Source organism: Geotrypetes seraphini, chromosome 4, assembly GCF_902459505.1.
Source record: "Geotrypetes seraphini chromosome 4, aGeoSer1.1, whole genome shotgun sequence".
Classification (NCBI taxonomy): Eukaryota; Metazoa; Chordata; class Amphibia; order Gymnophiona; family Dermophiidae; genus Geotrypetes; species Geotrypetes seraphini.
In genome coordinates, this window is record NC_047087.1 from 131473844 (window position 1) to 131496131 (window position 22288).

Genomic DNA, 22288 nt, shown 5'->3' on the forward strand with positions numbered 1-22288 from the left:
TAACAGATGTTGGTCCTGTAAATTGGACGTTGGGACTCTTGACCACACGATATATTACTGTCCCATCATATCCAAATATTGGTCCCAAATTTGGGACTTCATTTCCCAAATTTTACCAATTAAGGAAACTATATCTTTAGCGAAAATACTTTTTGGTGAGTTTGCTCTAAACTCTACTCTGTCTAAACATTATATCGCTCTCTTCCAATCTCTAATTATGATAACTATCAAAACCATATTAAATGATTGGAAACATTCTGACAAACTTTCATTTGTTGCATGGTGGAATCTAGTCTGCATTATTTTACAATATGAAGGCATAACTGCCAAAAGGATGCATAGATTCCACAAATTTATGCTTATATGGGACCCAATCATTAGTTACTGTAAATCACATCTGACTTCTCCCTTAGCTCAATTATTTCCCTCTGATCAGACTCATTCATAATGGTATAGTTTGTACCTTTGCTTTGGATTAATGCCATGAAACTGCCCAATGATAGATCGATGTCGCCCTTGCTAGTTTTTCTCTGTGTTATACCACTGTGACATTCCTAATTCTTCCTGGCGATGCCAGTTTATATTGCCACACTATCATACTTATAGTGCATAAAGTGTTAATCATATTACCAAATGCTCATGTATCGATATTATACCTGTGTACTTATTATACCTTTATAACTTGTCATACCTATGTTAAAGTTGTTGTATAACTTTTCTTATTGTTTTATAATATAAAATAATATAAATATTGAACCAAAAAAATAAAAACAGAGTCTGATTGGCCTGTTCCAGTTCTTTGTAAATATCTTCACACCCTTGAATATGCATCACAGTCTAAAAAATATAATTCAAAATACATTAAAGGAGTTTTTATACTGATCTACACCACATACTCTGCACTTTTCAATATGAAAATATTTCTAGAATTAAGAAACCAAAACAGTTTTGATTGGATAAGCCTTGATCCTCTTTGTCACAGTGCAAACCAGTAAATTTCACAAAATTATTCTAGTCCTTATTTTTTTAAACAAAGGGAGCCAGTGCAATCTATATTAAAAAGTTTGTTATTGAGTCTTTCTGTGGAGGGTCTAAGACTTGCACTGGAGATTCCACTCTGAAGCAGCTATCAGATAAGGAAATGGTTTAGTGGTTAGAACAGCGTTTCTCAACTCACTCCTGATGTACCTCCCTTGATAGTCATGTTTTCAGGATATCAAAATGAATATGCATGAAATAAATTTGCATATAATGGGGGTAGTGTATGCAAAACAAGATTATGCATATTCATTGTGGATATCCTGAAAATCTGACTGGCAAGGGAGTGAGTACTCCAGGACAAAGTTGAGAAATAGTGGGTTAGAGCAATAGACTAACCCGGGAAGGTAGGTCCACATAGATTTCTGTAGCTGATGTCATGGTTCTTGCAGCTATCCAGATAGTGCTACTTCTGAGTTTTCTTGACTAATGTTGCAGCCATCTTGCTGTGGCTTTCTTCAGGGTGATAGGCACACCACACACTATGTGCTAGTTTTTATGTAGTGGTTCTCAATCCAGATTGGTTGATGACTGGCCAATTACATTTTAACTCATAAGAATACCCATATTGGGTCAGACCAATGGTCCATCTAGCCCAGTATCCTGTTTCCAACAGTGGCCAATCTAGGTCATTTTTGCTTTACCTTTTAACCATACTGGCTGTCATTTACTCTTCTTTCTACCTTTATTAATAAATGGAAGACATATGGTCTTGGCTTCTACGATGGTATTTTTTTTTATTGCAGATTTATCAATTTACATCAACCAAGTAAATGTATAAAAATAAGGAATAAAACAAACTTATGTATACAACTTATATCACAGATAGTCAATAAAGAAATCCCATCAAGCCCACATTTTGGGGAGAGAGAAATCTTAATGAAATAATAAGGAAATCCAAAAAAGGGTATATACCCTCTACTTTAAGAAAGGTTAGCATTTATGAACTCCTAATTTCAGTGAAATATCACAACTTCCAATTCAAGCATCATAACAGAAGAAAAACTCAATGTTCAAGGAAATGTTCCAATTGAAGTGGATCGAAAAACACATAATCCTTTTCTCGAGCTGTTACTAAACATTTACATGGATATTAAAAAAAAAAAAAAAAAAAGTGGCTCCAGATTCCACAACCCTAGATTTAAGAGCCAAAAAGGCCTTTCATCTGAGCTGTGTTGATCTCGCCACATCTGGAAATATTTGAATTCTAGCGCCACAGAACATTGCTTGCTTATTCTGGAAAATATAATTTCATTATCAATGCCTTATCACTTTCATTGATACATGTTTCAAGTTTTATTAGGATTTTATATACCGCCTATCAAGATTATCTAAGCGGTTTTTACAATCAGGTACTCAAGCATTTTCCCTATCTGTCCCGGTGGGCTCACAATCTATCTAACGTACCTGGGGCTATGGAGGATTAAGTGACTTGCCCAGGGTCACAAGGAGCAGCGCGGGGTTTGAACCCACAACCCCAGGGTGCTGAGGCTGTAGATCCAACCACTGCGCCACACATGAAACTAAAAGAGTTGACCTGGTTTGTATTATGTCCTGTGAGTCTTCCATAAATTCTGTCAAATTTACATCAGTAGAAGCCAATTGGTCTAGTAATTTTTTTCCTTTTTGAAATATAATAAAATGATGAAATAGGCATTGATTCTGAATTAGTAATCCCTAATATTTATCTAAGATACTTCTGAAAAAGGATCTCAGGAGATATCATATGTGTTTCAGGAAGATTAATTATACGTAAATTCCGTACCCTTGTGGCGTTTTCCATTATTTCTAATTTAACATGAATTGAGTGAGAATCCTTCATAGCAGACATAGAAACTGCCTGTAGGTTAGTAATTTGTTTCTCTATCTTGGTTGTGTGCGCATCTAGAATTTTTATATTTGAGTCAACATTTTCCAGTTTCTCGACTACTTCTTTGGAAAAATCCTGAGATTGGGTTATGACTAATTTCAACATTTTCTCCATCCTGATATTAATTTGCCACAAATCATTTAAGGACACTTCCTATTTATTCTCATCAGAGCTTTCGAGTCCTTCCGCTAAATAAATAATTTGAGGCAATTTCGTATATGATATCGTCTGAGAGACCTGAGGCTCTGAGGCTTCCCCAGAAGCACTGGGACCAACTTCGGGACCCAGATTAACAGGAACTTCCGGAGGGAGAGGAGGAGTTCTTTCTGGAGAGCTAAGTGAAGCTCCTGATATTTGATCCATTTTCTTAGACTGGATAGTGTTTGTCACTGCAAACATCAAATGTTTGTCAATTGGTCCTGAAGCGACAGGGGTTGAAACTTTAATTTTGGCTTTGCGCTTCCCCATAGAAAATTGAAATTATACTATCAACAAAAACTCAAGGGGTGCACAATCACTGATCACTTGCTCCAGTCATCTCCAATTGGCTCCAACAGGTAATTATCACAGTACTCCACTCTCCTTTGCCAGGAACCTTTCTCCAAAAGCTCTCCCCCCCCACAATGATATTTTTAAACATCCATGCTTGATTTAAAGCCCTAACCTTTGCAACTGATCTTTTTAGATTCTTTTTAACCATTTTCCTCATTTTATTATAGGTCACCCTTTCAAAAATTAAATGCTGTTACAGTAAATTTCCTTAGTGACTTTACTGTGTGCTCAGATTTGATCATGTTATGAGCTCAACATTATTTCTCCCATACTAAGCCCTGTATTCTATTGAGGACTAGATCTAAAATAACTCCTCCTCTTGTCAGTTCCTAGACCAACTGCTTTAAGCAGCAGTCATTTATTACCTCTAGGAATTTTGCCTCTCTTGCACTCCCTAATGTAATACTTATCCAGTCAATATTGAAGTAATTGAAAACATTTTCCACAGTGGGTAGAAAAATTGAGTTAAGCCCCTGACGCAGCTAAAGGGATTAGCAAACCAATGATCTTTACTGGGCAATTGTTTGGAGTATATTTCTGCAGATAAGTGTGAAGATAAGTGAACTGAATGATTTTTTGGCTGTATGACAAAAGCCTTCTGAAGATAAATGAGATTGTAAGAACCCATGGTGTGGTTGATTAAATTGTTCTATCTGCATGGATAGTGTTTAACGATAACTAAAAATAACATAGATGGAAGTTTTTTTGTGTTGGTTTTTTTTTTTTTTTGTAATGCCTATAATTATTAGAGGAGCATGAAATGAATATATAGGAGCTACTACTTAAGTCTGAAACTTTTTCTCACCATCATTTATTTACACAACTTACATTTCAAATCTGTCTGTTCATTCTGTCCTGGCAGATGGTAGTTTAGCCCTACCAGTGTACAATTTCCATTCACACATGGAATTACTATCCAAAGGGATTTTGTGCTGCTGTCTGTTTCATGCAAAATGTTTACTTTGCTTGACTTTATTCCCTTTTTAACATATAGCACATCTCTCCACTTTGTTAAACTCATTGTAATATAACTTTACACCCTTATAACAGTGTCCCATTGATTGACCTGCCACCAGATCTTAGAGATGCCCAAGAGTCACAGACTGAAGTAGAAGCAGCAGCCTTTGAGCTCCAGGAGTTAGAAGGAAAAGGATAAAATTAATGGTCCACAATCACTGAATACACTGCCTACCGCCATCTTGAGCTCAAACACTTGTCGTTAGCTTCCAATTGTGAGGAAAAGGGATATTTTGGAAGAGGTTGTCCAATGGTAGACAAAGGCTCTGGACATTAATCTAGAGCAGTATTTCTAAACTCGGTCCCAGAGTACCCCCTTGCCAGTCAGGCTTTCAGGATATCCACAATGAATATGCATGGAAGAAATTTGCATATAATGGAGGCAGTGTATGCAAATCAAATTGACTGGCAAGGGGGTACTCTGGGACTGAGTTGAGAAACACTGATCTAGAGCTCACATAGCTGTAATTTTATGGATTCTCCCCATACAGGGATATAAAACCCTGTGATTCAAGCTGAACAGGCATTGGTGGAGTGCAGAAGTGTGAAGTAGCATTTGGCAGATGACAATAAAAAGACTACAAATTAATTATAAGCATACAGTGATTTAAGCCTATGTTCCTAGAGACCAAAGGCAATACCCAACTGTTCAGGTCTTAATCAAAACCCAGCGGGTTAAGCCAAAACTGGGAATGTTATCTTGTTTTCCCTAACTAGTTGGCTAAGGTCAGGACTATTCAAGATTTTAGATCAGTCTGGACACAGCTACCTGCCACACTAGAAGAAACTTGATGAATCATTCCCATAGATCTTCTTGCTGGAAGATCTAGACATGTTATCCCTAAAATGGCTAAAGCCTCATGGCAAAGGCAGTTGAAGTCTCACTATATCTAGACTCTAGGGGCTAAAATAGATAGGGAGCCTGATGTAAAAGGAGGGCACTCATGATACCACTGGTTTTCCATCTACATAATCGTTTGAATCTGATCTCGGGCATTTTTAAGGGATTCATCCTTCATTTTCTCTCTTAAAATTTCTAGGATATTCTTTCATGCTCCATTTATATCAGCTAAGGGATCCGTGGTACCAGCAAACAACAGCAGTTCCCTTGGGCATCCCAGCAATCATGGTACAATTTTGACAACCTTCACTGCTGCTTCCTATTCCTAGGGCAGCCTTTAATTGGTCCTTGCCAGCCCTGCTCTAATCACCCTTCAAGCCACACTAATAAGGACTCCTTGAGACTACAAGGTACTCTTATTGCAAACTTATTAAGTAATTAAAGCAAGCTACTCTATGTAGAAGTCAATTTTACGATAACTTATCTATTACTCACTTAATGAGAATCCCTGACTCTTTCTGTGCAAGTTTCTTTATTCTCTTAAGCACTTCTAGCTGCTAACAGAATTAATTTAACATACAAACTTCTCCGCAAGTTTTAAAATGCATACAATTTCAGTAAGCTAATATTCACAAGTGAAGATTCCCCACGAGCAGAGGAAGCTCTTGTCTCTGCATTCTTTCACATAACATGTTTCTGACTTTTAGCATCCCATGCACACATCCCTTTACCCCCTCCCTACCCGCTGTGTCTTCTTGTCCTATACAATCTTATCGCTTTACCCTCTTTTCCCCCCAGCCTCATTCCATGTCTCCTCCAACTTATCTCCACTTTCATACACACATAATGTACTAATCCAGTGTTTCTCCTATTTTTTCCATAACTCTTTGCTCTCCCAATACTTCTTTCCCTATCTTCTGTCCTCAAACTCCATTTCTCCTGGCTAGAACTTTAGTTGTTGGATGGTCCAACTGCAGTCAATGCTAAAAAAAACACAAAAAAAACCAACCAAAAAACACCCTACTTAACAGGATAACAAACAAATTGTCTGTTGATATGTATAATAAATTCAGGTTCTCAAGAAGGAACTCTGAGGCACAAATTAGCTACCCCTCAAAAGAAAGATGAGGCTGGGGAGAAGGGGGTAGAGAGTAACCTGGACCCCAAAGAAGGAAATAAATTCAGTACCATCTCTCTGCTTAAGCCTCCATTTCTTTTTAAACTCACTGCTTGAGAGGTCAAAAATGTGCTTCAAAAAAATGACAAATATTCTTACCAGATCACTGCAGACTGAATATGATTGCTTGACCTGTTGGAGACTGCTTAAAAACCTCTTGGCCAGCCAGTATTTCTCTGACAATACAACTCAGTTTCTTAGTCTCTGCCTTCTAGTATGACAGCACAAACCCAAGCATCTGGACTGGTCTGGTGGGACGATAAGGAATGTAGTATAACTGGAAGCCATGCACAGACCCTCGTGAAAATTGGTCATTCTACAAAATGCAGACATTACACAGCACCAAAAATAATTTCAATAGATTTTATTGATAAGAATGGTGCACTAAAGAAAGCTGAGCAAAGTGGTGTGCATTAAAACATACACAGCTTATGCTATAACAGAAAAAATATACACTGTATACATGCAATAGAAACCTTATATACACAGTATATTTATATTGCTCTGTATTACAATTATTCATGCATTCATTATAAGACTTACTATGGCACTAACTAATGTGGAAGTGCCAGAGAAGAATGAGTGACACTCATGAGTATAATTTTTGAGATGCAATGTTTGGGAGAGGGGCAGGAAGTGGATGCTTAATATTTTGGCATGTAGCTCAATTTACTATAATCTGGTCACTTTCAAGAATGTTTCCCAGTGCCATCAGTGTGTATTAAAACCCCTATAAGATCCCTGGTTGTCAATATAATACAGTCTTCACTCACTATACTGCTTTTTGAGGAAGCCATCAAACTGGTTAAATGGAATGAAACCAGACTACAAACAGGAGGAAAGAAGACAATAAGAAAGTTAATGAAGGAAGGAAAGAAGTGGAGGGAAAAATAGGGAAAAGAAGAAGGAAAAAAAAAAGACACGTGCTATTAACAGTCAAAAGTAATGTCTTTATCCCCTTCTTAAATTTAATAAAGGATAAGCTCTGATTGCAGGTGAAAAGGCAAAGCATTAACAAGGTTGGAACTACGGTAGGTATGCAAAGCCATTTGAGGAGTACCCTTAAGATGAATTAACAGGGGAAGGAACAAGGCAAAGAAGAGGAAAGGCTGTTTTATGGCAGACTTCATTATGAGGTTCTAAATCCGATATACAAGAGGAGCCATTTAGGTTCACTGGGAAACTGGGCCTCTATATGGAATAAACTATTCTCCAATGATGGCGTGTATCTCTTGGAAAAAAGGGTCTTCATGAGGAATTCAGATCATATGTTGATAAGCATTTAACCTAAAAAGAGGGGCCAGCAGCTGAAAGCTCATTAATTCAGTATGTCAGACCCAGATTGCATAGGAAGGAAGAGGAAAATTATAGTGATTATATTTAGACTGCTTGTTAGAAGAGAGAAGGTACAAGGATAGTCAGAGTTAGATATACAGTACAGCAGGATAAGAGCCATATAACTTTAGAAAGGACTGTCTCAAATATGTTATTGTACAGCACTCTGTATGACTTATCAGCACTATAGAAATGTTAAATGGTAGTAGCAGTAGTTATTGATACAGATTTTGATTTGCCTACCTCTATTTCATCCCTAAAGATGCTTCCACCAAAATAGATACATTCTCTAGGCCACAGCTTGTATATCTTTTTGGATTGTACCACTTATTTGGTTGGCCTCTAATAATGACTGCATAAATGGCTTTGAATATTGATTTGACAAGAGTTTATGAAAGATAATGAGAAATAGCTGGATGGGGAGCACCCTTAGAAAATACAGGAAAGCCTGCCAGTTCGGTTTTAAAAAAAATTTTGGGGAGGGGTTAGGCATGGAAGGTGCCCTGAGAACTGGTAAAACCCTAAGAACTGTGACTCTGGAAGAGCAGGAAGTACATTTGGAAACATTGGAAAGTAGAACTAACCAAGTGGAAATGGCTGCCTCCTTAGTCAATACTCGGCAAGAAAAATGTGAACCAGCAGGGTAGGAAGAATGGAGGTTTCTCCCCAGAGGAACTCTTAATTCTCTGCTAAATATGTCCAGAAATCACTTTAGATTATTTGGAATAGCATGGCTGGTATGCATAAAATATGTATCTCCCTTGCTATTGTAACCTTATTTTAATTCATATAAATTTCAGTCTCAGTATTTATTAAAGTGATGGCTTCAAAGGTATGAAAAACTGAACAAACATCTATAATAGATGATGGCAGTGCAGCATAAGCAGAGTTAGCTCATTACAAATGGTGGTTCACCATCTGTTGGAAAATGTATAAAACATAAGAACATAATAATAGTCTTACTGAGTCAGACCAATGGTCTATCAAGCCTAGTAGCCCAATCTTATGTCTCTTAACTTAAAGATCTTGAATTTTCCAAAATCTGCAAGATGCGTTAGAAGGAGGTTTTGAAATTTACTGCAGAAGTCTCTCCTCCATCAGGAAAATAGTTTATCCATGACTGGAACAGTAGGTACTAATGGGCAAGAGGGAAATGATATAAAAATGAAACTGTTAATAGTTAAGAAGTCTCTGCTATTCTGAATTCTTCATCTGAAGTTGTTGAATAGCAATATTAGCCTTATTTTTGTAGGATGAAAAATCTGAAAATATATTTCAGGAACTCAAAGTTTTCCAAGGTTTTCATTTTTCCAGACGACAGAAAAGGAGGAAGAAGTTTCTAGAGATACAATCTGAGGCTATGGCCTTGGGAGCTGTATGCATCTTTCATCCAATTTTCTTGTAAATGTATTCAATATCAAAGGTGTAGCCCTTCCATTCTTAACCTACCCAATTACAGGTTTTTCTCAATATAGTTTGATCTAAGCTCAGAGGATAAGGGCTCTGAGGTTATATGGGTGGACATATTAATTTGAAAGGTTATTTTGTCTTCCAAATGTGAAATTTTCCTTTTGTTATTGCTTTTACTTCTCTGAGTTCAGGATTTCTCTTTTCTTGGGTCTTATCTATTATGTGGTCTTGAGGAGATATGGGAATTAGTATGATTTCAATGTACAGAGGGGCTCGACAGTAGGGTGTAACCAGACATTTTGTGGTAGTTTTTGAATTGGTCCACACTTCCCACGCACTAAACACTTTTTATGGTGTAGGTGTGTGTGTGATGGGGCTGAGAGCAGGCATGATCTGTGCTAATTGGTTATCAAAGCTACACTGCCATGTGCAATTAGCTCAGGAGTCCTTATTGCCTAGAAAATAGGTATAAGTGCGCCTGTACTAATGGCCATGTGTTAAAATCGTGGAAATTAGCATTAATTGATGAAATGGAAAATGCAGCCATTTTATAACTGCGTTAGAAGTGGCCTCAGCGTGTGGGAAAGCCCTGCACTAGTGATAGCATAGACCATTTTTTTGTGCAGCTTAGTCAGAGGGACCCCAGAGTTTGTTGTTTTGCACTGTATTTTCTCTTCTTCCTTTTCATTTGTAAAGTAGATGCTTGATATCAACCAGTAAAGCTGGAATGAAAAATAAAGAATGCATATATTTTTCCCTAGAAAATTAGTATAACTTCTTTGTGTAACTGCTGCACAAATTGCACAGCTCATTAAAAGTTTACCTCACCTATGATTGCAGCTGCAATGACTTCAGGTGCAGCCTCAGAGATGGAAACATATTTTTTACAGAGACAATAAATGGTATTCTTATTTAACAGTGATAAAAGCAATTTTCTAATGCAACAGTCAATGAAAGAGGAAGATTTGAACTTGCAGTTATGCAATTCGTTTTGCTCTGATCACTGGCCCAATTAGGCCAACTTTCAAAACTTGATGGTCTTTTTATCAGTTTTACCCACAAGCCAAGTTTCAGCCCACTGCATTAAATCTTCTATGCTACAGTTACTGGAAAGCATGCTTCCACAGAAATGTATTTGGCCTTTTTTCAGGGGGGGGGGAGGGGTGCTTATTTTTCTGAAATGCTGGTCTAATTTTGCACATATTTTGAACTCTGTAGGATCCTTTACTATAGCATGCTGTATTGCATTTAGTGTACTTTAACCGTTGTTGTTAAGGTGAGTGCATAAGTTCTGCGCTACTTGTTTGGGACATGTCCAGCAAGTCCTCACCCATTACCTCACTGAAAAGTTCATTAACATGGGTACATTTTTTTAAATTAGTACCTCCTATTTATTTGTGCTAACAGCAAAAGTTACGGTTAATGCGCAGTATGTACTACACACCATCTGTAAAACCACTAGTGAACTACAGCAGAATAAGACCCTCATGGGTCATCCAGTCTGCCTAACAAGACAGCCAGAGCTGTGCATGCCGCAGACCCCAGTCACCTGTGTTTAAATGTTGGTTGTAAAGTCGCCACTATGTCAACCATATAAGCAGCCAAACGTGATGGTGATATGTGGTTATAACCAAGAGCATGGAATCTCCACCCCCTACAACATGTCAATTGCATGCACATTTATGAATTAACATATACTGGACTATGTGCACAGTTCAACCACCTGATGGACTATAACAGACATTTTGTACCTCATAGCATAAGTGGATGTAACTTCTTTAACATCCATGGAGAGCACTGAATTGTTTTAAATTTTTTTAAAAAATTGTACTGTAGGGAAATCTCTACCTCATAGCTTCCATCCCAAACATACTAGCTCTCCTGTTGTACTATACACTTCTCCCTCAATATTTGCTAGAGCTAGAGACTACGGGAGCTCACGGCAGCCATTTCCTATGACTGATCTGCACAGGGCAGGAGCGTAGGAAGATCGCTCCTGCCTCAAAAGCCCGCTAGACCAACAGGTAAGGTTCCGGGGAGTTTGAGAGAGCTTAAAAATAGCCCAAAAAATTAAAATCGATTAAAAAAAAAAACCCGTGAATAACCGAATCCACGGATACTGAAACCGCAGATTCAAAGGGAGAAGTGTACCCACCTCAAAACTGTATTATAAAGTGCCACTAAGAGCTTCCTGTACTATACTAAATTGTATCTATTTAAATTGCATTGCAAGTCACCTTGAACCTATTTAGGCAAAGTGCGACTCGGAAATCTCAGATTAGATTGACTGTATGATATGGTGCCGACAGTTGGTGTCCTTGTGCTGTAGCTGTTAACGTAGTCACATTTTGCATGTTACAACTTTAAGCACCATAGTAAAAGGATTTGTGTGTGTCTTTTTACTGGGAGGGGGGGGTTTCCCCAATGTGTCAAAGTTTTAGCCCATTCCATTAAATGTTTAGAGAGTTAATTCATGGACATTCTCAGCCCATTTTGTATAATTTTTGCCAACTTCCATTGGGCTGGAAAATAAAGACTAAAATATACAGAGGTCTAACTAATATGTCAAAAGCAAATTCTATAAAAAGAATTAAACTTATTCACTTATAAAATAATGAAGGACTATATCTTAGCAATCCAAAAAGAATAATGGCAAAACATTATAAGCATCTTGAATGGCACAAGAGTTCAGGATACATATTATATCATCATCAGTAGTCTTTGTGAAAATTGCCCTTGAAAGGCATACTCTAGCACACATAAAAGTGGAATGATGCTGGTCCATGGCCACTGAACTCAAGGATCAAAATCTTGCCAGCTATTGGCTTTTGCCATGTTTATAATAAGATGAAGAAAAGAAAATAGTAGCCTTCTCTATATTGAGAGATATGCAGGAGGCTTCTCCAATCTCACTCAGACATCAGAAGTGTGCTAGTATCTTTGTATATTTTCATTTGCTTTGCTGTCCTATGGAAGAAAACTACTTGTATTGTTCTACTAACTTTCACTTTGGGATGGCGGCAAAGCTGCTGAAATGCTGCTGTTCTCTTTTGCATATTGACATGGTACTTGAGGCAACAGATTACTTGAGTCAATAAAGGCTCCATGTTTTAGGAGAGCATCAACCATTTTCAAGTATCCACCTCGGATTGCCAGTTGAAGGGCACTCAGTCCTTCTTTATCTAATACATTGGGATTTATTAAGCTAGCAAGTTGATCAACAACTGCGGTATGCCCATTCTCTGCTGCCAAATGGAGTGCTGTTCTCTTTAAGGGCCCACCAATACCAGAATTGGCTTTTTCTTCAATCAGCAATTTCACAGTTGGTAGGTGACCATTCTGAGAGGCTAAATGAAGAGCAGTATATCCTTCTGCTGTTACTGCTTCAATTTCAGCACCCCGATTGAGGAGGAGCCGAGATGTACTGGTACGACCCATTTCAGCAGCCATGTGTAGAGGAGTCTTCAGCTGTGAGCTACAACAGTTCACATCAGACTGGAGTTCAATGAGAACATGAGCTACTCTATAATGACCTCTCTGTGCAGCCAGGTGTAAGGGGGTTCTCCCATCAAGGGTTTGAACATTGATAGAGGCACCTTGCTGTTTGGCTAGAAGCTTTACAATGGATAGGTGACCTTGCCAGACAGCATAATGCAGAGGTAACCAGTCATCTTTCCCTTTGATGCTTACATTAACACCCTGTCTCAACAGAATGCGCACTATGTTTTCTTGCCCATGCTGGCATGCTACATGCATGGGTGTCCTGCCCTCAAAATCCACTTCATCGAGTGAAGCATTCTTGTCAAGCAGCAGCCTCAGGCTGGTCTCATCCCCATTCTGTGCAGCAAAGTGTAGAGCTGTCCATTGGTCTTCATCCTTTGCATTGATGTTGATTTTTCTCCCTAAAAGCAGCTCTACAATGCTCTTCATCTTCTTTTCAGCAGCCAGGTGAAGAGGTGTAGATCCTCTCTTATTGGTGAGATTGGGGTTGGCATTGTACAAGAGCAGCCACTTGACACACTCTTCTTGGCCAGCCTCTACAGCCAGGTGCAGAAGACTCGAATTACCATCCAGGACAAGGTCCACATCCTGAGGCTGTAAAATCTTCATCAGTTTGCCAGTGTCTCCGGACATAATTGCTTCTGTGAGTTTTCTCTTTTGAAGATCTAATATGCCAATATCTAGGATAAAGAAAAAAAAAAAAGAGATTGTTTGTAATAAAAGGTTCATACTAAAACCTAAGCTCTCTCCTTAAATCATTATCAAACTTTATGTACACAATGATTTCAGTGATTTCCAGATCTCAAAGGCACACACTGCATTCCCATTACAAATTTAAAATGCATGGTACGAATGTTTGGATGTGAATCTTGAAATCTAGTACAGAATTCTGGGAAAACTGGGCATTACTGAAGAACAGCTGCCTTATTTTAGAATTTACTGAATTATAATAGGAACAATGAACTGAAGTCTACCAAGAAGCCAATCACACACACACAAAAAAGTGGTGGCCCCCATAAGCTGTTTATTACTTACTAATGGGGTAGAGCAGGGGTGTCCAACCTTTTGGCTTTGCTGGGCCGTAATGTTTCTGGGGCTGCACAAACATGCAAACGCTGCAGTAAGACAGAGGAAGGAGCCTGCAAGATGGTAAACACCTGGGGGCAGCAGAGGAAAACACTGCATCACCCTCGACCGGGGCCACACAAAATACATCACTGGGCTGCATACGGCCCTCGGGCCACAGGTTGGACACCCCTGGCGTAGAGAGACTACCCTTACCTTTAATAGACTGAAAACGTGAAAATTTTACCCTTTCTGTATCAGTCCTGAACACTACAATTTAAAAACAAACCCTTTACATCCAAGGAAATTGTATTTGTTTGTCAATGCTATGGTAGCTTAATGGCCTGGATGAATCCAAATCAAAGCAACAGCTGCTAGGAAACACCAACATCAAGAGTCATTACTATGTAAGCATGTTCTGTAGAAGCCAGCTAATAATGCATTCCCAATCCATTATATTACAATGGATGTATTATGTAAACACAAAGGATATATCATGTTTACTTCAGCTTGCAAAATAATTTCAACTTATCCTCCCTCCATAGTGTTAGAACCTCATCCTGGAACCCACTAACTCCAGGAGTCTATGATGCTCAAAACTGCACAGCGCACGCAAATTTCAGTGCATGTATATAAATTTGCATACACAATTTGAGTAATGAGACAATTAGTGCCAATTCACTTAAGATGCGCAAACTATTATAGAATTTGGGGGATCAGTATAATTTACACCAGATTTCAGCTAGTGTAAATTATTGCACCCAAAGCTGGGTGTGGATCGCAATGTTACATGCTATTCTATAAAACTCACACTCAGAGCACTGTTTATAGAAAAATTAGGATACCATTTACAGAATCTAGTCCTAAATGAGTTTCCCCATTATACCAAAGGACAGATATATTTAAAGAAATGTAAATGAGAACTGGCTCAGATGTAAGTGCCCTGTACTACCGTATAGGTAATCTCTGATTCAAAGCCCAGATCAGAATTTATTATTGAAAGCTAGTGCTGCCCGATTCACAATTCAAATCAGTTCACTGATTCACTTCGGGTGAATCAATTCGAATCGATTTATATATATAAAAAGTAATAATAATAATAAAAAAAAAAAATCGATTCCCGATTAGGCTGACCCTCCCCCCTTGCCTCCTAAAGCAGGAGCGGCAGTGCTGCTCTTGCTGGCCAGCCGCTGCTGCACCTGCTTTAGAGTGTGAGAGGGGAGGGTCAGTCGGGAAGTGCTGCTGTCCGGCTTCCCCCCCTGGCATCCGTTCCCCCCCATCTGAAGGATGGCATTTCTAGCAGGAGATTTTGACTTGAGCATACTGTGCATGCGGTTTAGTGTCCACTAGATATTTTGATTCTGAGAGGTTAACAATTTTGTGTATCAGTAGTAAGATCTTGAATTTCACCCTGCTTTTGATAGGGAGCCAGAGTAGTTTTTTCAGTAGTGGGGCGGTACTTGTCCGCCTCGATTTTCCCAGCAGAAATCTTGCTGCTCTGTTTTGTACCATTTGAATCTGCTTAATCATGTACTTTGGAATGCCTAGCAGGATTGTGAGTACCGGGGTTATTATGTTAGACATTGCTTGGTGGGTGAGGTAGATTTTAAACCCTCTGACTCAGTAGAATTTGCCATATGCGTTTTTTACGATGTGCTGGATCTGTATTGTCATGTCTAGGTTTGGATTTATATACATACAAATAATGCCCTCTAATTATTCTTTAATTCATTTCTTTATGGAAACATTTCATTTTAAAATTATTCAACCTAATGACTTACAATCACAAAACAATTTTTCACATAACTTTACAATTTAATTAAGTGCTCAGATCATCATCTGAGCAATCTCCATCAGGAATAATACCAAAACAAAAGATATACCCCCCTCCCATTTTCACATTTTATTTGTTTAGTGGGATCATCAGTTGGTTGTCATCTGTGTAGATGTAACAATCCTATCCCAGTTTTCTGATGAAGTTCCCTAGTAGCTGGAGGAAGATGCTGAAAAGCATGGGTGACATAGCTGATCCCTGTGGTACTCCTATTTCTGTTTCTTTCCAGTTGCTTGTATTCCCCTGCTATTCTAACCTCGTTAGTCTATTTGTAAGAAAGGATTCAATCCATGCTATGACATTTCCTTTGAGGCCCAAGGTCATGCATCTTAAATTTTAGCAGTGTGTGTTCAACTATGTTGAAGGCTGCTGAGAGGTCCAGGAACCCTACTACCATGTCTTCTCCCTTTGAATGGTGTTTCAGAACACAGTCCTGTACTGCTACTAGTACAGTTTCCGTGCCCAGGTGTTGACTGAAACTTGAATGGGCCTGGTTGAGCTTTGTTTTTTTCTAGGAAATCTGATATTTGTTGGCAGGTTATTTTATTAGTTTAGATATCCACGGTTGATTGGCTACTGGTCTGTAGTTGGAAAGATCTTCATGGTCTTTTACTTTATTTTTCAGAACAGGTTTGGTGACTGAGAGTTTCCATTTAAGTGGAACTTGTCCTGATTGTAGGGATTTGTTAATGATGGCCGTGAGATATGAGAGTTCCGGGCCTTTTAATTCTCTTATCGGGTGTAATTTGGCATGTGTCGAGGGATGGTGGGCTCGGTGTTACTCTCCTTAATAGTTTCTTCACCTGGATCTCTGTGATGGGTTTGAAATCTTCCATTATGTCTTCTGTTACACTATAGAATGTTTGTCCATTAGTATGTTATTTAGGCTGTTGTCTTTCTGAAGCTTCCTCATTTTCTCTTTGAAGAAGTTGTTGAATTCTTCGATAGTACGTGAGCTTTTATTTGTTATTTCTTTCTGGTTCCTCCCCCACCTACCCACCCACCCTCCCTATCTGGTATAGGATTTTTGTGGAGTTTCCGGCTTTGAGAACCTTTTTTTTGAGAGGAAATCTTTTCTATTTCTTATTTATTTTTTTTAATGTAAATTCTGTTGACTCTAGCTTCTTCATCTGATCTCCTCCATTTTCTTTTTTCTCTTTTTAGTTTCATGATTTCTTCAAGGGGGTGAACCCATCCTTGTTTTGTTTGTTTTTTGTAGTTTAATGGGGCTTCCTCTAGGCTATGGTCCAGTGCCTTGTCCCAGCATCTCACCTGTTATGGGAGGTCTGATCTCGGTTATTTTGGTTTCCTTGACATGTGTCTCCAGTCTGTTCTTGAATTTGGTGCTCACTATGAATCCTCTCCCCATTCCTGGTCTCGCTCCATTGGCGTTTGATTGTTTTCTATTTTCTGGTTGTCTTATTCTGAAGTTAAGTGGTGGTCTGTCCATGGCACTTTCCTAGTGGTGGGTTTGCAGTCTCCTCCTATATCCTCCTCTCTGCTGAACAGTACGTCTAATGTGTGCCCTTTAGTGCGGGTTTGTTCTTTCACCGATTGGTGTAGTCCTAATCCCTCCAGTTGTGGGTCTACCTGTTAGGCTTTTTGGCATGTCGGGTCATCTACATGTAGATTGAAGTCTCTGCATACCCAGAACGAGGAGAATTTTAGGTTAGTTTCTGCGATGAGGTTCACAATGTTTTGCCACTCTTCTGTGTCTTGGTCGGGGATGGCATATAACACCATTATGTCCATTGTGTTTGAGTTTCCCATTTGCTGGAAACCCAGGTTGGATTTGTGTGTTATTGCACCCACCCTCCCCCCTCCTCTGTTTTGGAGCACGATGTGAAAATCTGGTGGGCATGCCTCACTTATTATGACACCACTGTTTTCTGTGAGTCAGGATTCTGTTATCGCTAGGAAATCCAGTGTTTTTTCCTCTATTAGGTCTGCAATCTGGATTTCTTTCTTGTTCATAGAGCTAGTGTTTAGTAGGCCTCCTTTCCATAGTGTTTTGTTTTTGTGTCATCTCATTGATGGTTGTTTCCAGGTTCTCCTATTTGTGTTTTATTGTGTTCTCTTCCCTCTTCCTGGTAGTGTTGATCTTACTTAGCCCTTATCAAAACATATTTTGCTTTGGGAGTGTTTCTACTTATGTTTGCAAGCTATAGGTGTTGTCCAGGAGGGCCCTTCTTTTGCTGCATTTATGTGCCTTTGTATATGTAGTAAATAAAGTAATTAAAGTTAGAGGCATACTAATTACATGCAGACAAAGCAGTCCTAAAAACAAAACAAAACCGAAAACTAGTGGCTTTCAAGCTACAAACAGGACTTAGGAATCCAGAAAGTTAGTGGCATGCAAGCTGAACTTAATCATTCTAAAAGCTAGTGGCAAGCAGTACATATTAGTCCAAAAACTAGTGCCTTACATACAGCAAGTGGCGCAAAAGTCCTGAGAGTTTATGGCATACAGGCTGCAAGTAGAACATATTAGTCCAAAAGCTATTGCTATATAATTTGCAAGCAGAAGATAGTTGGTCCAGATACTGGTGGCATTTGAGTTGAAGCAGTGTAGTTCCATTCAGATAAAGAGAGTATAAAGTACCATATTTTTCGCTCCAAAAGACACACGTGACCATAAGACGCACCCACCTCTAGAGGAGGAAAAACCAAGAAAAAAAAAATTCTAAACCAAATGGTGTGCCTTGTACCCTGTCCCTCCTCTGGTGGTCACATCAGAGTACAGGGCACATCTAGTGGTGGGAATGTCTAATGGTAGGCAGCCCCAAGCCAGCCTGCCAGCCCCAAACAAGCCAGCCAGCCAGTCCCAGGCCAGCCAGCCAGTTCCAAGCCAGCCCTAGCTCCAAACCTGCCAGCCAGCAAGACCCAGGCCAATCAGCCAGCCCCAGGCAAGTCCCCCCGTACCTTTTTAAATTTTTCAAAAAGTTCTAGCCAGCTTCGCTCCCTCCCTGCCTGCTGTGGCAGCCTTCGCTCTTCCAGGATCATTTCCTGGCCAGCGGTGAAACAAATCAGCAGCGTGGGCATCAGGAGCAAGCTTTATGCTCTCTTGCTCAGCCCCGCGCTGCTTTCCAAATGGCTGCCATAGGTTCTTGCGAGAACTTACGGCAGCTATTCGGAAAGCAGTGTGGGGCTGAGCAGGAGAGTGTAAAGCTTGCTCCTGGCGGCCGCGCTGCCGATTTGTTTCACCGATGGGGAAATGAGGAGCTGGTTGGACACTGGACCACCAGGTAAAACAGAAGCGATGGCAGGCAGGCAGGCGGGGAGACGGATGGACGGACTGGGGAAGTTAAAAAAGGGGGGTTAAGAAAAGGGGGTGCGGTGGCGGGCAGGTTTTACAATGGTATGGGGGGAGGGTAATAAAATTTGTACCTTCGCTTCATAAGACGCACCGGAGATTTCCACCTACTTTTGGGTGGAAAAAAAGTGCGTCCTATGGAGCAAAAAATACAGTAGTCGAGTAAAATCAAAAAGCCAAAAAAATTTTTAAAAAGGCACTATCTTTACAATTCTGTTCCAGAGGTGCTGCATACTGTATACCAGTGGTCTCAAACTCAAACCCTTTGCAGGGCCACATTTTGGATTTGTAGGTACTTGGAGGGCCTCAGAAAAAATAGTTAATGTCTTATTAAAGAAATGACAATTTTGCATGAGGTAAAACTTTTTATAGTTTATAAATCTTTCCTTTTGGCTAAAGACTTAATAATAATATTGTAATTTATAGCTAAAGAGATTCAATCTTTTCTCAAGATGACCCCTGTGCAAAAAAAACACAAAAAAACAAAAATCCCAAAACAGGAGAAAATGCCAAATGTCTTTCATGTGTTGTAACAATTTTAATTGTCACTCCAGCATGTTTTTGGATTTTTATTTTTTGTGTGTGGTTTTTGCAGTGGGGACATCTTGAGAAAAGATTGAATCTGGCATTGGATGCTACCTGCCTGGATCACTGCAACTTGGAACATCTGAGCAAGAACAAGTGAATTTCAGAACAAGTTGAACAGCTTCCAGTGTATGTTTTAATGTTAAATGGTTAGGCAGGCAAGTGGTACAATGATGCAATTATACCATTGCTGGTTGGAATGGTGAAAAACTTATGACCGAGCACTTTATATATTTTGAAATTTAAGCAAGGTTTTTTTTAATGTATATGAATGCTGTGTACTTGAAAAATGTACAATTCTTGAAAAAAATTATTTTCTCCTGTCAAATGTGTGCATTATGTTATAGGACTGACACACAGGTAGTCAGAGTTAGGACTAATTGGAATGTGGCAATACCCTCTACCTAGGAGGATTACTGTAATGGTGTTAGACAGTGGCGTACCTAGGGGGGGGGGGGGGGGGGGGCGGGCCGCCCCGGGTACCAGCCCTGAGGGGGTGTTCCCGGCCTTGCCGCTCAGTCCCCCCCCACGCCCGAAGGACCGCTCGCCCCACTGACCTTCCAGCACACCTATGAAGCAGCCCGCAGCAGGATCGCGACGTCAGCAATCCCTCAGCTGCTTGGGCGCTGCTTCCTGCGCCGCGGTCCCGTCCCTCCTCTGACGTCAGAGGAGGGGGCGGGACCGCGGCGCAGGAAGCAGCTCCTAAGCAGCGCAAAGATAGCTGACGTCGCGATCCTGCTGCGGCTGCTTCATAGGTAGTGCGGGGAGGCCAGGGGGGCGAATGGTCCTTCGGGGTGGGTCGGGGCATCAGGCCTTCAGGGTGGGGCGGGCAGGCGAGCGGGCAGGCAGACTTTCAAGGGGGAGGGGGGTGACAGGCAGGCAGGCAGGCCTTCAAGGGGGGGGTGCAGGTCTTCGGGGGGGGGGGGTGCAGACCTTCAAGGGGGTGCAGGCCTTCAAGGGGGGGGACAGGCAGGCAGGCCTTCAAGGGGGGGACAGGCCTACAAGGGGGGGGGACAGGCCTACAAGGGGGTGCAGGCCTACAAGGGGGGGGATAGGCCTTCAAGGGGGGACAGGCCTTCAGGGGGGTGCATGCCTTCAGGGGGGGTGCCGACCTTCAAGGGGGTGCAGGCCTTCAAGGGGGGGACAGGCAGGCAGGCCTTCAAGTGGGGGGGACAGGCCTTCGGGGGGGTGCAGACCTTCAAGGGGGTGCAGGCCTTCAAGGGAGGGGACAGGCCTTCAAGGGGGGGGACAGGCAGGCAGGCCTTCAAGGGGGGGGACAGGCCTACAAGGGGGGGGGACAGGCCTTCAAGGGGGTGCAGGCCTTTGGGGGGGTGCCAACCTTCAAGGGGGGGTGCAGGCCTTCAAGGGGGGGACAGGCCTTCAAGGGGGGACAAGCAGGCAGGCCTTCAAGGGGGGGACAGGCCTACAAGGGGGGTGGGACAGGCCTTCAAGGGGGTGCAGGCCTTTGGGGGAGTGCCAACCTTCAAGGGGGGGGACAGGCCTTCAAGGGGGGACAAGCAGGCAGGCCTTCAAGGGGGGGTCAGGCCTTCAAGGGGGGACAGGCCTACAAGGGGGTGGGACAGGCAGACCTTTAAGGGGGGACAGGCCTACAAGGGGGTGGGACAGGCAGACCTTTAAGGGGGGACAGGCCTTCAAGGGGGGACAAGCAGGCAGGCCTTCAAGGGGGGGACAGGCAGACCTTTAAGGGGGGACAGGCCTACAAGGGGGTGGGACAGGCAGACCTTTAAGGGGGGATAGGCCTTCAAGGGGGGACAAGCAGGCAGGCCTTCAAGGGGGGGTCAGGCCTTCAAGGGGGGGGACAGGCCTTCGGGGGTGCAGGCCTTCGGGGTGGGTGCAGGCATTCGGGGTGGGTGCAGGCCTTCGGGATGGGTGCAGGCCTTCAGGGGGGGACAGACCTTCGGGGGGGGGGTACAATCCTTCGGGGAGGGTGCAGGCCTTCAGGGGTGGGGTTTAGGCCTTCAGAGGGGGACAGACCTTCGGGTGGGAGGTAAAGTCCTTCGGGGGTGTGCAGGTCTTCAGGGGTGGGGTGTAGCCCTTCGGAGGGGGGACAGACCTTCGGGGGAGGGGGGTCCTGGTGTAAAAGTACACAGAGGGAGAGAGGGAAGGGGGGGTTCAAAGATACGTGCATATGCCAGACTTTGGGGGTTAGAAATAATGGGTCTAAAAACAGAGGAGTGGGAGAGAGATGGTGCATAATGGGATTTAGGGAGGGAAAGAACAGAAAGGGAGAGAACTTGGAAACAGGAGATGGTGTGGAGGGGGGATAGAGATACTGGATAGGAGGATAGTTGGGAACAGAAAGGGAGAGATGGTGGATCCTGGGGTGGTGGGGAGTTGAGAAAAGGTGAATCTGTGGATGGAGACAAAAAAAAGGAAAGATGCCAGATCTCCGGGAGAGGGAAGGGAAACGGAAGGGGAGAACAGAGATGGCAGACGGATGGTTAGCACGGAGAAAGGAGACCCTGGCAAGCAAGACAACAAGAGCCTGGGACCAACAAGATTTGAATATTGATCAGAGAACAAAAGGTAGAAAAAAATAATTTTATTTTCTGTTTTGTGATTACAATATGTTAGATTTGAAAAGTGTACATGAGACAGCTTGAAATGGGAACTTTTCTATTTTTGTGAATGGCAAGGCTGAGTTCAGTTAAAATATATGCTTTATAAGAAAATATAATAATGTGTTTTATAAAGTTTATAAGCATTGCTGGCATACTCGGTGAGGTGTT

At 41.5% G+C, this 22288-nt stretch overlaps 1 protein-coding gene across 4 annotated transcripts in view; it reads right to left on the reverse strand.

Moving 5' to 3' along the window:
- Positions 1-11270: 11270 nt before the first annotated feature.
- Positions 11271-22288, reverse strand: part of RIPK4 (receptor interacting serine/threonine kinase 4) — a 103387-nt gene continuing 92369 nt past the window's right edge. For all 4 annotated transcript variants that reach the window (XM_033942308.1, XM_033942309.1, XM_033942310.1 and 1 more), the window contains exon 8: positions 11271-13421. In XM_033942308.1, coding sequence (XP_033798199.1) covers positions 12238-13421 — 1184 coding nt within the window. In that variant the 3' untranslated portion in view covers positions 11271-12237. The remainder of the gene's footprint in view (positions 13422-22288) is intronic.